Source organism: Dendrobates tinctorius, unplaced genomic scaffold (genome assembly GCF_039654945.1).
Source record: "Dendrobates tinctorius isolate UK_male_01 unplaced genomic scaffold, ASM3965494v1 ptg000177l, whole genome shotgun sequence".
Lineage (NCBI taxonomy): Eukaryota > Metazoa > Chordata > Amphibia > Anura > Dendrobatidae > Dendrobates > Dendrobates tinctorius.
In genome coordinates, this window is record NW_027361844.1 from 3141251 (window position 1) to 3156096 (window position 14846).

General features: G+C 44.7%; 1 protein-coding gene across 2 annotated transcripts in view; it reads left to right on the forward strand.

Annotated features, from left to right (window-relative positions):
* The window catches only part of LOC141054230 (queuosine 5'-phosphate N-glycosylase/hydrolase-like), an 85567-nt gene that overhangs the window by 17863 nt on the left and 52858 nt on the right, over positions 1–14846 (forward strand). For both annotated transcript variants that reach the window (XM_073551466.1, XM_073551467.1), the window contains exon 2: positions 13065–13417. In XM_073551466.1, coding sequence (XP_073407567.1) covers positions 13081–13417 — 337 coding nt within the window. In that variant the 5' untranslated portion in view covers positions 13065–13080. The remainder of the gene's footprint in view (positions 1–13064; positions 13418–14846) is intronic.

Genomic DNA, 14846 nt, shown 5'->3' on the forward strand with positions numbered 1-14846 from the left:
TTAAAAGCGGTTTGCCAACTCCTAGAAAACTAAGCGTTCGAGGCCTTATGTAGACAGACGATGACGCAGGGTCAGCACCTCCTGCATTTGGTCCTATTTTGCTCTTGCCACTACCATCAGATCCACCACCATCATTACCAGCTGCCAACCCCCGCCCAATTCCACGGCCTCTTCCACCAGCCTTCCTCATTTTTGGTAGAAATGTAGACAAAATCCAACAAACTATATAGTAATGTAAAACAAGGTACAAGGTGTCTATAGGACAGGGGAGTTTTAGAATTTCTGCACACACTTGTGGACAGTGGACACTTGTGGATTGTGTGCGGCCCACTGATATCTGAGCGCTATGTGACACGCTCGATGGCACAGCTGCCTGTGACCAAAGTGACGAGAGGATAATGGCGATTTTGAATCTCTGCGTACACTTTTGGACACTGGACACTTGTGGATTGTGTGCGGCCCACTGATATCTGAGCGCTATGTGACACGCTCGATGGCACAGCTGCCTGTGACCAAAGTGACGAGAGGATAATGGAGATTTTGAATCTCTGCGTACACTTTTGGACACTGGACACTTGTGGATTGTGTGCGGCCCACTGATATCTGAGCGCTATGTGACACGCTCGATGGCACAGCTGCCTGTGACCAAAGTGACGAGAGGATAAGGGAGATTGGATTGCTTTTAAAAAAGCAGTTTGCGGAGCAGTGGGTAAACAGCAATGCCAGCGTGTCAGGAAGCCTTAGAAGGCAGCCCAACAACCAACACCACTGATACACCACAATATAGCCTCCCCTTGCACTGCACACACAGTGACTTGTGTGTTGTGCAGGCCAAATCGCTAGCAGCAGAAGCAGTTTTTTTGTCTTCTTCCCTGCCTAACGCTCTCCCTACAGAATCAGCAGCAACCTCTCCCTATACTAAGATCGGCAGAAGTAAGATGGCGGTCGGCGTGCACGCCCTTTTATACCCCCTGTGACGCCCACCAAAGCAAGCCAATCACTTGCATGCCCTTCTGAAAGATGGTGGTGACCCGTGCCTATGTCATCACGTTGCCCACAGTGTCCGTGGATCCTGATTGGCTGAAAAAGAGCGCAAAACAAACTTTTGAAACGCGACTTTGGCGCGTAAGTCGCCGACCTCATCCTAGGGTCGGGTTTCGTTTCATGAAACCCGACTTTGCCAAAAGTCGGCGACTTTTGAATTTTTTTCGACCCGTTTCGCTCAACTCTAGTCAGGAGGCACAATAAGGAACCAGCCAATTCATGGATGTGACGTGTACAGATAGAGAGGCAAATCACCGAAAAACAGTGTTTAGAAATAATAGAATGGATACTCCCCTATACTTTCCCTAGCCCACCAACTTATTTTAAAAAAAAAAAAAAAAGCCATGCAGGTCCACCAAATCTGAAGTAGTCCACCAATGAATACCTGAAAAACATAAAAAGAGAGAAAAAAAGAAACAATAGAGTGTCCCTTGTTTACCAATTTATTTAAAAAAAAAATTCCCACACGGGTCCAACGTAGTCCAGCATTTCCCCAAATCCAGCCCTGGCGACTGTGAATAGCAGTAATGTTACCGCTATTCACAGTGGCCGGGTAGTGACGTCACAGCTCATCAGAATCGCCAACTCCTGCTGTGCTTCACAAGACCCGGCGGCTGTGAACAACAGTAACGTCAGTATACAGCTCAACCCGGCGACTCTGATGAGCAGTATAGTTACTCACATCATTGCTGTATAGAGCTGCTGGGTTTCGGGGCTAGATTCGGTCGCTGGGGCAAGTTTCGGGGAATGCTGGATTATGTTGGACCTGCATGGGAACACTTTGTCAAATAAAGTGGAGAACGAGGGACAGAGTATTTTTTTTTCCTCTCCTTCTATGTGTTTCAAGTATTCACTGGTGGACTACGGTGGATTCCCTGGACTACTTCTGACCTGCATATATTTTTCTTTTTCCTAAATAAATTGGTGAACCAGGGAAAGTGTCGTGGAGTTCTTCTTTTTCTGTGGTCCACGTGCCTTCTGTTTTTATTCTCACACCCTTGCATTATTGTTTCATATATGCGGCCTCTTGCAGCATGTTGTGATTTTTTTTTTCCATCAGTCCGACTTAGATCTGAGGAAAAACTAGCAGATCAGCACTGACTCATTGATTAACATTGGGGCAAGTGCGATGTGTTTTTTTTTTTTTTTTTTTTATATATCACATTGCACTCGCGATTTTATACGCAGATGTAAGTGAACCCTAGCAATCATTCTGTAGTTGCAATGGCTTCCCCCTCCCTTTTTCCTCTTTGCTCTTGTTTCTGGTGTGATCTTCTTGACTGTATCTGTGGGTATCCTCATTTACACCTTACATGAAACTCTTAGCTAATACTAGGAATGGCTCTAAAGCCTCACTCAAACGTCCGATTTTCTCACGTGCGAGAAAAATGAACCGATTATTCTGATCAGAGTGTGGTCCAAGTGTCATCACTTTTTCTCATAAGTGAGAAAAAAAAGGTTTCTCCACTTTCTCCATTCTGACAGACTGAAAATCGGACCGTGCTAAGATGTCATCTGAGTTCTGTCCGATTTTTCTTTTTCACAGACCCATAGACTAGCATTGCTGATCTTGATCTGACCCTCGGATCAAAATCAAACGTCTCAGCAATTTTCCACAGACCTCTTGACCTGTAAATAATTGTGGACACAAGAATGGTCCTGCAGTCTATCACAGGCACAAGTGCTGTCCAAGAAAACCACGGACAGCACCCACATCGGAAAATCAGACGTCGGAGTTAGGCCTGAAATAGAGACACCTGAGGCGTGACTAAAACACAGATTTAGGCTAGATTTCTATATGGGTGAGTGTTACCATCCGAGAAAATGGACTGATTTTTTGTTTTCCTGAGGTCTATCTTTTTTTTTCCTTCACTGAAGCAGGCAGATTGCCTAAATTTTATTATCCATTGACTCTTAACAATGTGTCAGTTAAAGTCCTATGAACCTCGAATGGATCTCGGAAGTACCATCTGTCTTTCAGGTTTCACGGTTCTCCAAAGACTTTAGCGGCTCAGTCTGATCCACAAAAGAGATGAGAATAGGACATGGTCGGAGCCTCATGGCCAGAGACACCAATACCTGTGTGGATGGAGCATTGTGCTGAGAAATTAATGGCCAGCACACCGACATGTTACACAGAAGTGTGAACGTAACCACAGGCCAGGGTCAGATGGATGTACCTGTCAGGTCCGCACACTGTAAGCGTGACCAACTCTGCGTGCTTATCCACATAGCGGCGAGTGCAGTGCTCCCGACTCTTGCAGAACTTGCACTAGTTTGGTTTGTAAATCGGACCAGGATCGTGCACACTGCGATTTTACACTCGGACTATTGTTCTGTGTGGAGACTGAGCCATGTTGCCTGACACACTGGCTATAATGGATCTGTGATACGTGGCGCACACACAGCAAACTTTCGTCGAACGTGCTTGTTGGAGCCAGCCACTAGGCTACGTGCACACTTTGCAGTACATGTTCGTGTGCAATCTGTTTTTTCCTCAGCTTGTACACTGACCCATATAGTTGCATTGATCCATACACATCCATTTTAAGACCGGGTCCATAAGACTCAGCGCGGGTCCTATTTCCTATTCTCATCTGTCTTGCATATCAGACTTCACCATTAAAGTCAATGGGAATCCGATCAATAAACACAGAAAACAGTTCATCCTTCAGTATAACATCCAAGTTTCATCTGTTTTTAACTGATGCATTGTTCAGAGTCAGTGGATAAATAAAAGATCACATAGTCTACCTGATTCATTTCTTTAAATTGGAGTAGAAAAATGGATGACACATGAGGAAAAAAAGTCCTTTTTACACTTATGTAAGAAAAAAAGACACAGATGTGTGAATGTAGCCTTAGCATCTGGGCTTTTTGTCACTAACATCAAGAACACCAGATTACTGCTGCTATTTAATAGGACAAAATGACATACATGTGTGCGCACAATACAGCAGTGTCACCAGTGCGTGCAGAAGGCATCCAGCTTTCAGTTATACTGCTCCCATTAGGGTCCGGAGTTTGACTGGGGGAACGGAATGGAAAACTGCAGCATGGTGTGTAGAGATCCACCATATGAGTGGATGGGGATTTACTCGCTTGGCCGGTCTTTGAGGCAGTTTATCCCTCATGGGTTATCAGGGAAGCGGCCGCACTGGGATCACCATTCCAGACAGTGCCTTGCTCACTAGGCCATCTACAGTTCCAGACCCACAGCCGGGCAGCAGCTTCCCCACACAGAGCCGTCACAGACTCTACCAGGTCCAGGCCTTTCCATGTGCTCTTCCAGGAAGTTCAGTCCCAGACACTTCCAACACACACAGGCCTTTCGGGACCTTGCACTCTGACCACTCAGCATCAAAACACACAAGCCCCATGTCACCCAACCTCAGTCACACTATGATACGTGACCACACCCACAAGTGAGGTATGGATCACATGGTCATGACCTCACTACAGGTGCTATTACATACAGCCAGACACATACAGGCTTTATCCTGGGCGTTCAGACACGCCCACATGCATGTTCTGAGTAGCATATACAGCGTCCTCTAGCTTTAACAGAGGTTACTGCACCACAGGTGAAACATTAATTGTCGCCAATGACTACTTACATGGGGGCGGAAGCATCTTCACCTGCAGAAAGGAGAAGAAACTCAAATTACATTTTAATTTGCGCGTTTCACAATAGTGGTGTGAAGTTTCTGTCCAGTGTAAGTAATTTATTATGCTGCATTAGACACTAATGGCATGTAAATTATAATTAGCCACCATTTATTATTCAATTTGTCCTCCGCCTTCTGTTGACCTTGGGTAACTTCTGATGTGTAGCTTTCTTTTCGTATCTCATATATTAGGGTGAATTTTCTCAGACTAGCTTTTCTTTCACTGCTCTTAGAATATGTCTAAACAATGCATTTTTGCAGCTTTTTTTTCCAGCACCTAAAAACAGAGTGTTGACAGGAAAACGCTGCGCAAAATAAGCTTCTTTTTTACGCATTTTTGTGTGCAGTTTTATATATTTTTTTTTTTTACTAGTGTTTATTTTTTCTTATTCATTAGAATGGGTGAAAAACGCTGAAAGAAATAGCATGTTGAAGATTTGGAAAATAAAAAGCCCAGTGGCTCAAAAAAATAAATGGAAAAAAAACGTGCGTGTATGAGATTTTTAAAAAATCTTACCGTATTTTGCTAGTACTGTAAAATGTAGTGGTTTAGGCACAAAGAAAATGCCTCGTGTGAATATACCCTTAAGGGGGATATCCAGGATTTTGTAAAAGAAAAGAAAAACAGTTGCCTAAGTACTAACGGGGGTAGTTTCTACCTATCTTCCTGTTGTGCCCTGCGCTGTTCTTCACCGTCAATTCGGCTGCCTTTGTTGACATCATGTCAACAGAGGGACGCCCTCTTTTCTGCTCTGTCAACGGGGCCGGACTGCTGACGTCCGACTACCCCAGTTAGGCAGCGGGGATCCTGCTGTCAATGAGAATGCTGTCTGCAGTCCCACCCTGTCAACGGGCAGGTAGTAAATAGTCCTGGCCCAACATAGAACCCAAATACAATACACAAGTAATGTACCGTATTCAGGAGTGTAGATTTTTCAGCTGTAGAAATTTCTACATTATATCTGGTGTCAGGCATGCGCATGGATCGTGGACCCACTGTGCCACAGGCTGGGCTTACTTAGGAGGGGCATAGCTAAGTGGCTACCTGTTTTGTTTTTTTTTACTGGAGCTCCTGAGGGTGGAGTCAGGCTGAGCTGCAGGTAGCCGCCTAGGCAGTGCCCGGTACTTCAGCTGTTGAGGATAGCAGTCATGTACAAGGACTTGGAGTCACTGATGGGCAGGATTCGGATACTGGTATAACAGTTTGGCTAACACAGAATACTGGGATAGGTTCACATTCAGACAATCAGGTACCACCAGAGTGGCTTCATGGTTTAGGCACCGCTGGAGCCGCAACAAGAAGGGAAGAAGAGGACGGCATCGTATGAAGATGGGAGGCGCCGGACCGGATGGTGACACCCATCGGGCCGGGGTGAGTATAATCTAACTCTTTTTTTCTTATCTTTCAGATTACATGAGGGGCTTATCTACAGCATTGCAGAATGCTGTAGATAAGCCACCGATGTCAGTGGCAGCAGCTCATAGTCGAAAAAAAGGGTGACCTAGATTCCCTTTAACTAGATTAGGACGGGGGACCTGGGAACATACATTTACACACACAAGATATAGTGAAATTATAGGGGTTGCTAAGGCACCTCCCTAGTGGGGAGGGTGCCTTTTTTCCAAGATGCCTCCCAGTTATTGGCTGAGGGCATTTTGTAATTGCGCACGCTGCCTTTTTAAGAACAGCGGAGCGTGCACTACCTGTGCCGTTGGGAAGCCTATGCAGCGTGTGCAGGGAACAGGAGACTTGCCAGCAGACAGTGAGGTCACCGCACAGCCGGGGAGATGAGTATGTCGGCATCCCAGCATGGAGGGGGAAGAGGGACCATGCAGGGGTACCGATATTAGTGTTACATCTGTCATGTTTGAACATAATTATATCCATAATAAAAAGAATTATCCTAAACTAGCTTATTTTTTTTACTGTGGGCCTAAAAACTAACAGGATGGTAGTTGCCAACAAAGGCAACTACCCACCTGTCATGCCTGACGTTTGCTCAGAGTGATCACGGAGTGATCGCTGTAAAGCACTGCGGAATATGTTGGTGCTATATACAGTGCCTTGCGAAGGTATTCGGCCCCCTGGAACTTTTCAACCTTTTCCCACATATCATGCTTCAAACACAAAGATACCAAACGTAAATTTTTTGTGAAGAATCAACAAACAAGTGGAACACAATTGTGAAGTTGAACGACATTCATTTGTTATTTTAAACTTTAGTGGAAACACAAAAACTGAAAAGTGAGGTGTGCAATATTATACGGCCCCTTTAACTTAATACTTTGTTGCTCCACCTTTTGCTGCGATTACAGCTGCAAGTCGCTTGGGGTATGTCTCTATTGGTTTTGTACATGTAGAGACTGAAATTCTTGCCCATTCTTCCTTGGCAAACAGCTCGAGCTCAGTGAGGTTTGATGGAGATCGCTTGTGAACAGCAGTTTTCAGCTCTTTCCACAGATTCTCGATTGGATTCAGGTCTGGACTTTGAATTAGCAATTCTAACACCTGGATACCTTTATTTGTGAACCATTCCATTGTAGATTTTGCTTTATGTTTGGGATCATTGTCTTGTTGGAAGACAAATCTCCATCCCAGTCTCAGGTCGTTTGCAGACTCCAACAGGTTTTCTTCAAGAATGGTCCTGTATTTGGCTCCATCCATCTTCCCATCAATTTTAACCATCTTCCCTGTCACTGCTGAAGAAAAGCAGGCCCAAACCATGATGCTGCCACCACCATGTTTGACAGTGGGGATGGTGTGTTCAGGGTGATGAGCTGTGTTGCCTTTACGCCAAACATATCACTTGGCATTGCTGCCAAAAAGTTCAATTTTGGTTTCATCTGACCAGAGCACCTTCTTCCACATGTTTGGTGTGTCTCCCAGGTGGCTTGTGGCAAACTTTAAACAACACTTTTTATGGATATCTTTGAGAAATGGCTTTCTTCTTGCCATTCTTCCATAAAGGCCAGATTTGTACAGTGTATGATTGTTGTCCTTTGGACAGACTGTCCCACCTCAGCTGTAGATCTCTGCAGTTCTTCCAGAGTGTTCATGGGCCTCTTGGCTGCATCTCTGATCAGTCTTCTCCTTGTTTGAGATGAAAATTTTGAAGGATGGCTGGGTCTTGGTAGATTTGCAATGTTATGATACTCCTTCCATTTAAATATGATCGCTTGCACAGTGCTCCATGGGATGTTTAAAGTTTTAGAAATCATTTTGTATCCAAAGCCGGCTTTAAACTTCTCCACAACAGTATCACGGACCTGCCTGTTGTGTTCATTGGTCTTCATGCTGCTCTCTGTGCATCAAACAGAACCCTGAGACTATCACAGAGCAGGTGCATTTATACGGAGACTTGATTACACACAAGTGGATTATATTTATCATCATTAGTCATTTAGGACAACATTCGATCATTCAGAGATCCACAATGAACTTCTGGAATGAGTTTGCTGCACTGAAAGTAAAGGGGCCGAATAATATTGCACGCCTCACTTTTCAGTTTTTGAATTTCCACAAAAATTTTAAATAACCAATAAATTTCGTTCAACTAATTATGTCCCACTTGTTGTTGATTCTTCACCAAAAATTTACATTTGGTATCTTTGTTTGAAGCATGATATGTGGGAAAAGATTGAAAAGTTCCAGGGGGCCGAATACTTTTGCAAGGCAGTGCAAATAAAGATTATTATTATTATCACGGACCGCTCCTCTGAGATTCTGCTGCTACACAAAAGAGCTGCTCTTCCACTATCGGGTGCTCTGTCGAAGAAGTGTGACTACCAATGTCAAGCTGATTGACAGCTAGCTTCCCGCACTTTGATAGCCTGCTCCCCGCAGCCTATCAGCATGACATCAGCAGTAACACCGCTTTAACAGAACAAGAGAAGCACCAGCTCTGTACGTGATGCCAGTGGAAGCTGCAGAATCACTAGCAGGAGTGGTCAGTGACTGTTCTGAGCCAGCAGAGATTGGCAGCGGGCAGAACGGCCAAGTAGTTAGTAACTACCTGCCCGTTGTGCCTGACGCCTGCATAGAGTGATACGGATCACTCCTGCCACAGATTTTGCTGCTCCATGTCAGCAGAGCAGCTCTTCCTATAGTGGGTGCTCTGTTGACAAGTCATAACTGCTAACATCAATCCCATTGACACAGCCAGCTTCCTGCAGCATATCAGCATGACAACAGCAGTAACACCCGATTAACAACAGAGCAGAAGAGAATCACCTGCTCTGCCAATGTGATGTCAACGGAAGCTGCATCATTACCTGCAGGAGTGGTCAGTGACTGTTCTCAGCCAGCAGAGATTGGCAGCGGGCAGAACGGGCAAGTAGTTAGTAACTACTTGCCTGTTGCGCCTGACGCCTGCTTAGAGTGATCACGGACCATTCCTGCCAGAAATTTTTCTGCTTCAAGAGCCACCAACAGGTCATGTTTTCAGGATTTCCTTAGTATTGCCTAAGTGATAATTGCATCTTCTGGAATGGCAAGAATTCCATCACCTTTGCAATACTAAGGAAATGCTGAAAACATGACCTGTTGGTGGCTCTTGAGGACTGGAGTTGAGGAACTCTGCTAATGGGTGCTCTGTTGACAAGGCATAACTGCTAACATCAAGCTCATTGGCACAGCTGGCTCCCTGCAGCCTATCAGCATGACATCAGCAGTAACGCCCTTTTAACAACAGAGCAGAGACGAAGAGAAGCACCTGCTCTGCCGATGTGATGTCAACGGAAGCTGCATAATTGCCAGCAGGAGTGGTCAGTGACTGTTCTGAGCCAGCAGAGACTGGTGGCGGACAGTTAGTAAAAACCTGCCTTTTAGATTCTTAGGCACATACCGGTAGTTTAAAAAAAAAAAAAAGTCATGGATAACTTCTTTAATACTAAGCAAGACATGTCTGCTTTTGATGGTTATGACTATTTCAGTGTAAGACACCTTTTCCCATGAGTAACATTACAGAGGTTATTATATATTTTTAGCATAATTGATTCCTTGGTGCTATACACAATGAGTTACATACAAATATAAAAAAAAGGTGAACAAACTAGCAATGACAGACTGGTACAGAAGGGAGAGGCCCCTGCTCTTCAGAGCTTACAGTCTAAAGGATAATGGGGAAGGAGACAGTAGGTTGTGGGATTGCCGCAGCATCGGTGGCAGTGGGGTCATTGCAGGCTGTAAGCATTCTTGGTAGATTTTCAAGTTTTGCCTGAAAACTTCGACAGTGACGGATAATTGGATGTGTTGAGGAACAGAATTCCAGAAAATTCCAGAGGATGGGGGATACTTGGGAGAAGTCTTAGAGGCGACTGGGTGAGAAACGTATGGGTATGGAGGCAAGAAGGAGATCTTGGGAGAACCGGAGATTACGTGTTGGATGGTAAAGGGAAATTAGTTTCGCAATATACGGAGGTGATGGGTATGGATGGCTTTGTAGATCAACATGAGTAGCTTGAACTGGATTTGTTGGGAAATTAGGAGCTAATGAAGGGATTTGTAGAGGGAAGGGATAGGTACTACTAACATTTTAGTAGATTCAGGGTTGAAGAAAGAAAGGATTCTGGATGTATTTTTGAGGTGGATGTGTCAAGAGTTTGGATGTGCGGTTTTAAAGGGAATCTGTCACCCCATTTTCAGCCTATAAGCTGCGGCCACCACCATCAGGGGCTTATCTACAGCATTCTGTAATGCTGTAGATAAGCCCCCGATTGTAACCTGAAATAGAAGAAAAACAAGTTAGATTATACTCACCAAGGGACGGTTGCGGTGGGTGTCGTGGTCCAATCCGACGCCTCCCATCTTCTAGAGATGACGTCCTCTTCCTTACTTCTGCCACTGCTCCTGCGCAGGCATACTTTATCTGCCCTGTTGAGGGCAGAGTAAAGTACTGCAGTGTGCAGGCGCCAGGAAAGATCAGAGAAGTCCGGCACCTGCGCGCTGCAGTACTCTGCTCTGCCCTCAACAGGGCAGATAAAGTACCCCTGCGCAGAAGCCACGGAAGAAGTAAGACGTCATCGCTAGAAGATGGGGGGCGCCGGACCGGACCGCGACACCCATCAGACTGGATCCCCCAGTGAGTATAATCTAACTCATTTTTCTTATCTTTCAGGTTACATCAGGGGCTTATCTACAGCATTACAGAATGCTGTAGATAAGCTGCTGATGGCTGTGGCCGCATATTATAGGCCAAAAATGTGGTGACAAATTCCCTTTAAGGGTAGAGTTAACCCAAGGCATTGGAAAGTGTGTTGTCTTTAATTGTGATGGGTAGATCTGGTAGAGTGTTTAGGAGAGATGGAGAAAAGATGATCAGTTTTGTCCACATTGAGTTTTTAGGAAGCGAGAGGATGATATGGCTGATAGACACTCTGGGATTCTGGACAGCAGAACATGATGTCTGGGCCAGAGAGGTAGATCTGAGTGTCATGAGCATATTGGTGGTAGTGGAAGCCATGCAACGTTATGAGCTGTTCCAGGCCAAAGGTATGGATTGAGAAGCGTCCTAGTACAGAGCCCTGAGGGACTTGAACCGAGAGAGGGCGGAGTGAGGAGGTAGTATAGAAATGGGAGTAGCTAAATATGCAGTTTGAAAAGGTATGAGGAAATCCAGGATATGGCAAGGTCTTTGGTGCCAGAGGAAGAAAGGATTTGTAATAGGAGGGAATGGTCGACTGTGTCGAAGGCAGAGGACAGGTCAAGAGGGAGGAGTATAGAGAACTGACTGTTAGCTTTGGCAGTAAGTTGTTAGTAATTGTGGTTAGGGCAGTTTAAGTGGAGTTGTCTGGATGTAGGCCATACTGTATGTTGTCAAAGAGCTCGTTAGATGCGAGGTGAGAGGAAAGTTCAGCATGGACATGCTGTCCGAGGAGTTTGGAGGCGAACGGGAGTAGTGATATGAGACGATAGCTGTACATGGAGGTCAGTTCAAGGAAAGTATTCTTCAGGATAAGTGTGATCTTGGCATGTTTTAAAGCAGAAGGGAAGGTACCAGAAGTTAATGGTAGGTTGATGAGATGTGTTAGGGCCGGGATATATGTGTTGGTGAGGTTTGGGAGGAGGTGTGATGGCATGGGGTGGGGGTCAAGTGCACTAATGGTGAAGAGGTATTTGGAGAGGAGATGAGATGAGAAAGCTCTGCTTCAGTGATGGTGGGGAGGAAGATTATGGGGGAGGGGCAGTTGTCCAAGACTAAACAGTAGATAACATCAATTTGAGTTTGGTCAGGGTCTGACACCAGAATTGCCACCAATCGTCTGAAGTCTTCTCCATTAGTCATAAGATATAAGCAATGTAGGCAGCGGAAAACGGGAGCCTGCACTTTTAGTGACTGCTGCTGAGTACTGCACCTTGTCTCCCATTCACTTTACAATCCCTTGAAATTGACTGATAAAGGGGTTAAAGTAATTTAAAGTGCTCTTTCATGGTGAGCCGGGGAATCATACTAAGCTCATTTTATACAGTTGTGATAAAATAATTCTAGTTTAATGCTCTCAGAGTTAATCTCTGGAAGATAAGAGATTTGGTATTCACTTGGTATTTATTGGAATACCCGTAAATAAGAGTACATCTTTGTTCTAATTTGTTAAGTAAGGGTTCTTGATATAATTTGCAGATCTGACTTTCATATGTCAAAGCTTATATACCTGACTTTATAGCTTCAAACAAGAAAAATTATAGCCAGCTCACCCAGTTAGACGTCCTTAGTGGTTTTGCTCACTGCCAGGAAGCCGCACGGAGTTGTAATGGGAGAGGCATACCCATGTTGCAATAGAAACGAAAACCAGCAAATAATTCCAGCGAATGCTTCCTACTTGGCCATAAAATCCATTTTATTTTTATCTTTTAAAATAGTTCCATGTGGCAGAAATCCAAATATATACAGGGGGTCAGAAGAAAAAAAGGGCACACTGCTGCTTTATGCGTGCAGACTACGCGTGTCTCCAGGGGAGTTCATTAATTTGTATTTGTTCTGTTTCATTTCTTTTTTTTTTTTTTTTTTTTTTTACTGCTTGAGTTTTATTTACTCATCCCGTATCATCACATATACCAATGGGCATAATTGGTCATTCTTAGGTTTAAATATGTTTGTAAATAGTTTGAATTCTCTATTTTTAAGATACCCCGCCCTTGTTTTACCTCTTGTTTCCCCACTCTTCTCTTCCTTCTATAAAATTGTTTGAAAATTAATAAAAATATTTGAAAAGAGAAAATGACTGATAAAATAAGGCTGCAGTTTCTTTGCTGCTTGATGTTGTTTAGGTTTGTGCACCATCTTGCCATTTTCCTTTTATTGATTGCCTAATGAAAAACCTATAAAACACTATTATTTTCTTTATTTTGAATAGGCAATCCGTACACAGAATGGCAGCAGTACTATCACCCAGAGACGCTGGCAGGTTCATCACTGAGAACAGCACGTATGTGTCTGTGGACATGGCGGGTGTACACTCCCTCGCCAAGAAGCTCTTTGAGAAGATTGGATGGAATGAGATCACCCTGAAAGGATGGAAATCTCTTCATGAACTGAATCCTCAGGACTCTGGAGAAGATGCTGTCAATTGGGTGTTTTTTGCAGACACTTTAAACTTTTCCTTCTGGTCAGAGGAAGAAGATAAAAAGTTCTTGGTGAAGTACAAAGGGAAGGAGTACAGTGGCTACTGGTCATTCTGTGCTGCCATGAATCGAGCCTTGGATGAAGGTTGGTGCACAAATACTGTATATACTCGTGTATAAGCTGACCCGAGTATAAGCAGAGACCCCCAATTTTGCCACAAAAAACTGGGAAAACTTACTGACTCGAGTATAAGCTGAGGGTGGTGTTGCACAAGGGTTAATGGTGGTCCAAAAAGATGCTCCATAGATAAATACCCCCCCATAAAATGCTACACAAGGGTTAATGGTGGCCCAAGAAGATGCTCCATAGATAAATACCCCCCATATGCTGCTGCTGCAATTAAAAAAAAAAAAAAGACATACTCACCTCTCGTTGCTGGGGGCCAGGTGCCGGTGACATGAGCAGGTGGGGACACCGGCGCGCTAAGGGGGACAGGTGCCGGTGTCACCGCTGGCTCAGACCCCCGACACTGGTGATATTCACCTGTCCCCATTCCATCGCAGGGAGCCGCTCTGTCTCCCGGGTCTCTGTAGTGACGTTCAGCAGAGGGCGCGCACTGACTACGTCATCGCGCCCTCTGACCTGAACATCACAGTCAGAGGATGCGGAGGACAGAGCGGCGCGCGGCGGTGGAACGGGGATAGGTGAATATTGCACTGCTCCCCATCCTCCCCCCGGCATACTCACCACCTCCTGGCTCACGGTCTCTGCAGCCCCTCTTCTTCCATGGTCTCGGCGCCCCTGCTCTTCCAAGTTTCAGCTGTCACTTGGTACCGCTCATTGACTTTAATGAGCGGTACCATGTGAACGCAGGAAGAGCATGGGTGCCTAGACCATGAAACAAGCAGGGGGGCTGCAGAGACCGCGCCAGGAGGAGGTGAGTATGATCTGACACTCCCCCGCTGACCCCCGGTATATGACTCCTGTATAAGCCGAGAGGGGGACTTTCAGCCCCAAAAAATGGGCTGAAAATCTCGGCTTATACTCGAGTACATACGGTAATTGGATATCCACATGGCTGAATTTTCTATCCATGTTCCAACCACTTGTTTTTCATGATCATTCACTAAAACTGTCTTACCTTTTATGTAGATTTTCTCAGCATCCTCGAGCTGACAGACATTTCTGTCATTCTTGTGTTAATTTAAAATCGGGATCAAACAATTAGGATTTTACCTGCCTATTCCTATTTTTTTTTTTTTTTTAATTAAGTACATCAGAGTTGCCCACGAGCGCCTCAAATCCTCCTGCTCTGTTAAAACAATGTATAACCAATACTAAAGCCTCGTTCCGACTGCTACAGTTTAGCATCCAACCTGACCATGGGTGACCCAACCGCAGCATTGGTGGGTCTGATTAAACCAGGACTCACAGCTGTAATAGAAGCCATAAAATGCAGCCTCATTAGAGCCATCTGAATAGTGCTTTCTTGTTGTTCTAGGTTTACAAGCATTTGTAATGGTCTATTTTATTTTGTAATTCTTTTTGGCATTTTTTTGTCATATTTATAGAG